The 8802-nt window shown below is 44.1% G+C and overlaps 1 protein-coding gene across 1 annotated transcript in view; it reads left to right on the top strand.

Annotated features, from left to right (window-relative positions):
* Window positions 1-8802, top strand: part of sec63 (SEC63 homolog, protein translocation regulator) — a 17009-nt gene extending 8207 nt beyond the window's left edge. Inside the window, exons 11-20 of the mRNA XM_080860443.1 lie at window positions 1-37; window positions 408-553; window positions 803-950; window positions 1247-1329; window positions 1609-1674; window positions 1965-2135; window positions 2754-2921; window positions 3333-3533; window positions 3952-4056; window positions 5313-8802. The exon at window positions 1-37 is cut by the window's left edge and continues 56 nt beyond it. Coding sequence (XP_080716569.1) covers window positions 1-37; window positions 408-553; window positions 803-950; window positions 1247-1329; window positions 1609-1674; window positions 1965-2135; window positions 2754-2921; window positions 3333-3533; window positions 3952-4056; window positions 5313-5447 — 1260 coding nt within the window. The 3' untranslated portion in view covers window positions 5448-8802. The remainder of the gene's footprint in view (window positions 38-407; window positions 554-802; window positions 951-1246; window positions 1330-1608; window positions 1675-1964; window positions 2136-2753; window positions 2922-3332; window positions 3534-3951; window positions 4057-5312) is intronic.

Genomic DNA, 8802 nt, shown 5'->3' with positions numbered 1-8802 from the left:
GGCTGCCAGCTAACCATGATGGCCAACAGCAGAGGAGGTAACACACACACACACACACACACACATTCGTACATACCTACTCTGGAACACACACACACACACACTTTCATGAACAATATAGACTTGATGGCTTTCAGTGGAATTGCTAACAGCAGAAAATATTACAGACACTGTAACACACACACACTCACACACACACACACATGATGAACATATTGGGTAGGACAACATAAAAAATAAATGTATGCTTGCATCAACAATGTTCAGGGTTCTTTTTTTGAATATGTGTGTTTCTTTGTATGGTTCTTTGTGTGTGTGTGTATACGTGTATTTGTATGTCTGTATATCTTCATGTGTGTGTATTTGTATGTTTGTATATATCTTTGTGTGTGTGTGTTTGCCTGCAGGTGTGCACGCTCCCCGGCTGGTGTCCATAGAGAACTGCATGAAGCTGTCCCAGATGGTGGTCCAGGGCCTACAGGAGGCCAAGTCCCCTCTGTTGCAGCTACCACACTTCGAGGAGGAGCACCTACGATACTGCATCTCAAAGAAGGTGTGTGTGTGTGTGTGTGTGTGTGTGTGTGTGTGTGTGTGTGTGTGTGTGTGTGTCGTTCCTGCTCCTTAGCTTTAAACAAGGAGTATGTAGAACCACTATTGCTCTCATCTCTGTTATGTTTTACCATAAAATATTCTACCAGTATCCTAACCCCCCCCCATTTATGTGTATACTGTATATATATATCTCGCTCTCTCCCTTATATCTCCATTTCTCTCTCTGTCTGTCTGTCTGTCTTTCATTCAGTATAAGGTGCGCAGCTTACAGGATCTGGTCAGCATGAAGGACTCGGAGCGCAGGAACATGCTCCGTTTCCTTGGCGAGGAGAAGTATGATGAGGTCTTGGCTGTGCTGGGCAGCTTCCCCCACGTCAATATGGAAACCAAACTCCAAGGTGGGTGAGCGTAGCCTTAGACCCTCAGAGCTGGTCACGGGGCGTGCTTTGTGTGATGATGCTAGTCACCCTCAAATACACCCCATAATATTCGCAGTAGCAATGCGGGAAAGGCTCTCTAATCCTTTATGTGTGTGTGTGTGTGTGTGTGTTTGTGTACGGTAAGCCTGTTTGAATTTGTGTGTGTGGTACTCAAACTTCATTCATTCCCAAACTCCCCTCAATAGAGTGTGTTGGTGTAACTATGAACAGAGTGTGCCCTCTCTCAATTATTATTTTTAATTTGTTTTAAACAGTTTTGGATGATGAAGACAGCAATAACATCACAGCAGGGTCCATCGTCACGGTGACGGTAACCTTGACGAGGAAAAGGATGTCGGTATGACATGTTTTATTTTTGTGCTTGTGGTTTTGTTTTTATGTGATGAGCTTGTTCTGAAGTCTCACATGCAGTTTCAGGGAGTGACCACTAGAGGGAGTGGTGTTCTGCAGCTTGTTTTTATGAGTAGCGAAAAGTAGTCATTCATTTATATTCAAGTTGTTAACACACACACACACACACACACACACTCACACACACAAGCGTTTGATGTCCATACCTGAGGAATCCTGCACAAATCTTTCCCTTCCATTAATGTGTGTGTGTGTGTGTCCACAGGAGGTGTTTGAGAAGGAGCAGGCCACACAGCCGATTGCATCAGAAGAGGCCGCTCAAGAGGAGGCAGTAAGCCACACCCCATCATTTCTCTCTTTTTCCTTTTCTCTCTGGCTCTCTCTCTCTCTCCTGCTCTTCTCTCTGTCTCTAGCTCTGACCTCTCTCTCATCTTCCCAGCCTTCCGTTTGTAAACGTATCCGCATGTGTGTATCTGGTGCCATTACATCAATATGTTGTGCGAGTGTGTGCGCATGGCGGTGTAAAAGGCTTGAAACATCACATACCAACTTGACATGATTCTCACTGTGTCTGTGTGTGTGTCTGTGTCTGTGTCTGTGTGTGTGTGTGTTCTGAAACAGGGCGATGGTAGTAAAACCAAAAGTGTGAAAGTGTGGCAGAACAAGAACAAAAGCACAAAGAAAGCGGCCAAATCTAAAAAGAAGAAGCCGGCGCCCAAGAAGAAGCCTGCGCCCCAACACCAAGCTAAGGGGGACAAGCCCAAACAGGCCAATGGGAATGTAGCAGGAAACGTAAGAGCCAATCACAGCCTTGTCCTGCACCTACCACAGATATTATTCATTCCAGAGATGTATCATTTGTGCAGCAGGTTCATGTGGTAGTTATACTAAAATTAAGCATTATATTTAATTAACAATAAATGCTAATTAAGTAAAATGTAATTTAGCCTAATTAAGTAGGTTTCAGAATTTTAATTAGAAATTAAAACTGTCGGTGTATGCCGATAGTGAATGGTAGGTGTGTAAGGGGCGGTGTTAGATACAGATCAATTAACAGTCTTAAATGTGTTAACGGTCCTGTGATGACACTGAGAGTTTATTCTTAGATAGCTGCTGGTGAGGCCAGGGAAAGGGAAGCTGTAGACATTTTGTTCTGTATGAAATGATCTACACAGCCATCTGAAGCATAGGCTATAGGTGCAGTATGTAGGATTCAAAAATAGACTTGAACTCAAGTGACCCTTCATTTTGTCATCGCTACCTCAGAATGACACCAAGAGTTACATAAAGCAACTTGAAGGACAAGACTGTTTAACCACTGGTTTTCTGAGCCTCTGTTGGCAAGCAGTTTGTGTTGTGGTACTTGAGTGCCTGTTTTTGTTTGTTTTGTTTATGTTTATGCATAATTAGGAGGTGGTGCTGGTGAAGGAGGAGGAGGAGGCGGCGGCCTCAGATAAGGGCAGCGACTCAGACGAGGGCGAGGGCAACAAAGACAGGGAGGAGGAGAGCGAGAGGGAGGAGGAGAGCGACAAACAGAGCGACACGGAAGCAGACGAGATCGGCGGTGATGATGAAGAGGTGTGTGTGTGTGTGTGTGTGTGTGTGTGTCTATGTGTGCGCCTTTACATGTACACAGCTGTTTAAATGGCACTGGTCTTCAGTGTCCTAGTTGGTATACTCATCATATGGTATATGATATCCGTATGACTTACTCTATGTCCCTATATGTAAACTTTCATGTATTAATGTGATCCTTCTGAGACGTTAAATATCATATGCATTATGAGTGTAAATTTGCACGAATATGCCATAGAGTGTACTTGTACTGTCTGGATAGGTCTTCTTTATCTGTGTGTGACATGTGAATATGCCATAGAGTGTACACTGAGTGTCTGGATAGGTCTTCTGTGTCTGTGTGTGACATATGTGAATATGGCGTCTATATAAAGTGTGTGTGTGTGTGTGTGTGTGTGTGTGTGTGTGTTTCAGGAGTGGGAGGTGCTACAGCAGAGCATCCAGCGGCGAGAGCGCGCCCTGCTGGAGACCAAGTCAAAGGTCACGCACCCCGTCTACAGCCTGTTCTTCCCTGAGGAGAAGCAGGAGTGGTGGTGGCTCTACATCGCCGACCGCCGAGACCAAACACTTGTTTCCATGCCCTACCACGTCTGCACACTCAAAGACACAGAGGAGGTGTGTGTGTGTGGGCAGGCTTCCTAGTTTATTAGTTAGTGTGTGTCTTTGTTAATCTGTGTGTGTTTATTTCAGTCCACACACCTATGTATGTTAGGTTGGGAAGTGTCTGTGTGTGGCAGTTTAGCCGATCATGCAAAAGCACAAAGGTGTGTGTATGAGCGAGCGAGAGAGAGAGATTTAGTAGCTGACTCAAGGCAACTTTCCATCTGCCAGTTGCTAGGCAACCTCCACCTTATTTTGTCTGCTGTATTGAAGCAGTGGCATATTTTTTAAATTTAGTTTCTAACTGTGTGTGTGTGTGTGTGTGTGTGTGTGTGTGTGTGTGTGTGTGTGTGTGTGTGTCTCCGTGTGTGTTTGTGTGTTTGTGTGTCCGTGTGTGTCACTGACAGCATCCTCTTTTCTGACGTGTCCGCAGGTAGAGTTGAAGTTTCCAGCGCCCTCCAAGACAGGGAACTATCAGTACTCTGTGATCATGAGATCGGACTCCTACATGGGTTTAGACCAGATTAAACCACTCAAGGTGAGACCACTCATTTATTTACACACCTGTGTGTGTTTTATGTGTCTGTGTGTCTGTGTTTGGATATTCAAGCACCTCAACAATTGTGCATTCAATAAAGAGAAAGAAAGAATGTTTTTTCATGAAAAAATTGACCGAATGACTAGGGCTGGGCGATATGGAAAAAAACATATATCACGATATGGATTATTTTATATCACGATAGCGATATATATCACGATAATGATATAATAATGGAAAAAATGTAGCGGGAGCATTAATCCGCTACTAAAATGATGTGTATAGAGTGAGTGTAACTAAGATCTCACTCCCCTGTAATATTGACTAATATTAAATATAATGAAGAGATAAAAGCCATTCAGTATTAAATAAGACATGCACTAATATTAATTATTATAAATAGATACATTCAATGAACCTACTCTAAATATTTGCTTTAATAACTATTTTCATACCCATTCAATATCAGTGGCCTAATGCCCAATCACTCTCTCGTTCACGCTTGCTATAAATATACAATCAATAAACAACTTAACTAATGCAATAACAATATAACAATATGGCAATACAATCCCGATGTATTTTACAGTTCTTTGTGTTCCGAATAGATGTATGAGTTCAGAGTTCAAAAGTCGATGGTCACAGCTCAGAATACGTACGATGACGTATTTGTCAATCCACAGAGTGCTGTGCCGCTCCGGCAAGCGGCTGTGCTGGCGGTGTGTGTGAGCGATACGAATGTTTGTATAATGCCGTTCAGTTCGGGAAGGAGCTCCTTGTTATGTATGTGTGTGTAATGTCAGGATAATAACTCAATAAAACTGGAACCCAGTACCTCGATGGTCCAGAGAGATGGGTCAAACTGAGTTGTCCGTGGATGGCAGGGCAAAGAGCGTCAATCAGAAGGTAGAGTAGACCCAGGGCTAGCTGCTAACCGTCTGTCCGTTACCAGGGAAACCAGCGACACACCGTTGAATCTCAACTAGCAGCGATAGCTAAACGTTGCTAGCAGCCACTGAAGCTGCCAGCTGACTGTATAATGAGAAAAAGTTTATCACGATAGAAACGATAGAGGAGAAAGGTCACGATAGACACGTTTCTATCGTCCTCACGATATATATCGTCATATCGCCCAGCCCTACGAATGACAAAGGATCCTGAACAGATCAATGAGATTTTGGAAATTGTGATTTAAAAAAAAAATGAATTTCTCTTACTGTGTGTGTGTGTGTGTGTGTGTGTCCGCACTCACGCAGCTGGAAGTTCACGAGGCGAAGGCCATGCTGGACAACCACCCTCAGTGGGACATCCCCGACACAGAGGAGGAGGAGGAGCCAGACGACAGCGACGGCATCGAGGAGAGTGAGGAGGAGGAGGAGGACAATGACTAAACACACACACAGTCACCCTCACGCAGAGGGTGTGTTCAGAGACGCACGTCTTAGGAAGCATACAGAACTAATCCTGCCATTAGTCACACACACACACACTTACACACAAACACAAAAACACACACACAGTGAGTGCATCAAGGATACAGACTGCTTTTGTACACTCTCACACCGACTGAAATATGCTTCAACCCCGCCTCCTCACACACACACATCCACACGCACACACACATAGTGTCACTGTCACAAAATGGACTCAAAGCCCCCCGAACATGCACTTCTTTATAGAGCCATTCCTTCCTTTCACACCCCCAACCATCCCCACCTCAACCGCTCCCCCCACCCACCACCACTATGGACTACAGACCCACCTACCCCAACTACCCTACCAAGGAACTGGACTTGCTACAACACACACACACACAGACACACACACACACACACACACTCTCTCACTCCGAGATGATCTCACAGGCCAAGCCCACGCAAACAAACATGTCTCCAATAAACTCAGCATCAGTTGCCCAGCTACTTCATGCATCATGTCCTCTGCCTCTGGGTCCTCTTAATCATCTTCATCCTCCTCATACTCTCTCTTCTTCTCCTCTTGTGGTGTGTGCGTGTGCGTGTGCACGTGCGCGTGTGCGTGTGTGTGTGTGAAACCACAATAACTCGACTGCGTACCAGGAAGTGTCAGTCAAACCTCCCCCACTCTTCTCGACCTCCAGCTTCTACAATAGTAACTCACACTCTAATTCTCAGCCCCGTACTCATTTCTGTTCTAATTCCAGTCGCTCATAGCCACGCTAATCTGGTTTGTTGGAGCCTCCTTTAGAGCCTGTGTGTACATGCAGGATAGCCGTCTCCGATCTTAATTGGAGCTTCTCTTTCTCAATTTTCGTGTGTGTGTGTGTGTGTGTGTGTGGGTGTTTGGGGGAATAAGTTTGCTTGTCGGGCAGTTTCTCTCTCCTCTGTGTGTGTGTGTGTGTGTGTGTGTGTGTTTGTGTGTGTGTGTGTGTGTGAGAGAGAGTGCTGAGGTAAGCGCCGAGGGGATATACGTTTCCTTCGGATCATTTGTGTGTTTGTTTGCGTGCTTGCATCCGTGTGTCTTTTAGTCGGTAACGACCACCTAATGACTGCAGTGTTTTATGGTGATGGTTATTCAGAGTAGATGGATTCTCATAAATGAGTCCCTCTAGGTGTGTGTGAGTGCTTTTGTTTATGCCTGTGTGTGTGTGCGCGCTTTTGTGTGTGTGTGTGTGTGTGCATGTATGTATGTATGTGCGCACGGTTGTGTGAGTGTGCTGGGGGGATTATAAAAGGTTCCCACTCACAAAGCACACAAACCTAACCTCAGAATGCGTCTAGCAAAACGACCCACAGACAATGTGGCGTGGACTTTGTTTGTTTGTCAACATACCTTTACACAACACTTTGTTTCTCAACATACCATTACATAACACTTTGTTTGTCAACATACCTTTACACAATACTTTGTTGTGTTTGAGTAATCCTTCTCTCACCTGTAATCCATCTCTCATCAGCACTCACGGCATTGGCAAAGACTAACCAGAGAGACCTTTGTTCCTTACTGAAAGACTAGGAACCGTCTGAGGTGACCTGACTGTTTGGGCAGTGGAGGTTGACAGTAATGTGGTTGTGAGAATGTGTCTGTTAGCCTGGTGAGCACTACCTTTCTTAGGAATGGAATATGGTGTGGTGTTAGAGGAGAGAACAGTGTTGTAGAGTAAGGCCGAGAGGAAGGAAGGGAGGTGTCCTAGGGATCGCTTCATCTTTTTGTTCTTTTCACTATTTTTCTTTCTTTTTTCTTTCAATCTCTTGTTCACATTCCATATCACCCCCTTCCCCAAACAGATGCCTTATTCTTCATTTGTATTGTGCGATGCTAGCAAGGACCAACAGATTTGGGTATTTTATTTGTCTTTTGGGCTCACTCTCTCTTCTCTTGCGTGTGTGTGCGCGAATGTGTGTGCGCATGCACGTGTGTGCGCATGCACGTGTGTGTTTGTGTGTCTGCACTTGAGAAATAGTGCTAGTTACGCGTATTTGGGGTCGTGTGTGTGTGTGTGTGTGTGTGTGTGTGTGTGTGTGTGACGTGTGCGATGTGTGCGGTAGGGGGGTGGTTCCTTCCAAGTTGGACAGAGGCGTGTGTTTACTCTCTGTAGAAACAATTGCTTCTATTAGTTCAGTGTCATGTGAGCCCTGTAGACTGAAGGGGAAGTGGTGTCCTATACAGAGCCAATAGGAAGAGGAGTACCTCTCTCTTGGACCGTGATTTACTGAGAAGTCCATTTTGTTGTTGTTAAGCCAAGCATCGCTATCCATTTTGTTTTTGCTCAAGGTGGGGGGAGTTTGTTTTACTTCCCGCCATCTTCATTGTTATATTCACGGGGCAAGGAACTACTAAATATGTCTGTTCTGAAGCCACTTTCTCTAGAACCTCACCGCATTGTGAGAACCTTCGACCTTGTGTATGTTTTGATGGGCGTAGTACTGCAAGGCGCTTGGGAAACTAGAACCTGATATAGGCTGAAGCTAATTCATTTTGTCCTAAAATAGTACACACACACACACACACACACACACAAGACATTGAATTGTATCCCTCCTTCTATGTCTGACACAGGACAGAACACAAATTACAGGCTCGCAAGCGTCAAAGGACATAGAGTCTGTTTATCAACTAAACTACCAATTCAATAAAATTTCAAATCTGCTTTTGGATTTTTTTTTCGTTTTGTTTGTTTGTTTTTTAGTTTTTAGTTTTTTACACTTTCAAACTGTTCTGAAAGAAAACAAATCCAGGATTCTCTTGCTGAATCCAACAGGCTTGTGTATGTATTTTATAGATCTTTATGGAGGAAATAACAAAAAAGAATTGGTAGATAAAAACAAAACATCAAACTATAAGTTAGTTTTAATTTCTTTTTATTTTTGTTTATCATTTTCTTTCATTTTTAGTGTAACGCTTTCTTTAAGGTAGCGAAGGGTTCTAATCCGGCTGCATTTTATGTCACATGTTCACACAGTACCATGCGCACACACAAACACACACACACACACACTCAAACCTACACGCATAGTCCAAGCTCAATGGGGGATTTGTCCTTGATGAATATTATAGTGGTATTGATTTTTAAAAGAAAGTAGCATCTGCTTCTAGACAAGGAATTACAAGCTCTACCACCGCCCCCAACACACAAGTGGGAAAAACCCTGGTGCAACCTTAACCCACACACACACATACACACACACACACACACACACACATATACTCAACCGAGGCCGGAGAAGAATCCAGTTACACAGTAATACAGTGTCTGCCACTTTTGTT

The sequence above is a fragment of the Sprattus sprattus genome (assembly GCF_963457725.1).
Source record: "Sprattus sprattus genome assembly, chromosome: 2".
NCBI classification, from domain to species: domain Eukaryota; kingdom Metazoa; phylum Chordata; class Actinopteri; order Clupeiformes; family Clupeidae; genus Sprattus; species Sprattus sprattus.
The sequence above is the reverse complement of the archived record's forward strand: the minus strand, read 5'-3'. Positions and strand labels throughout refer to the sequence as shown.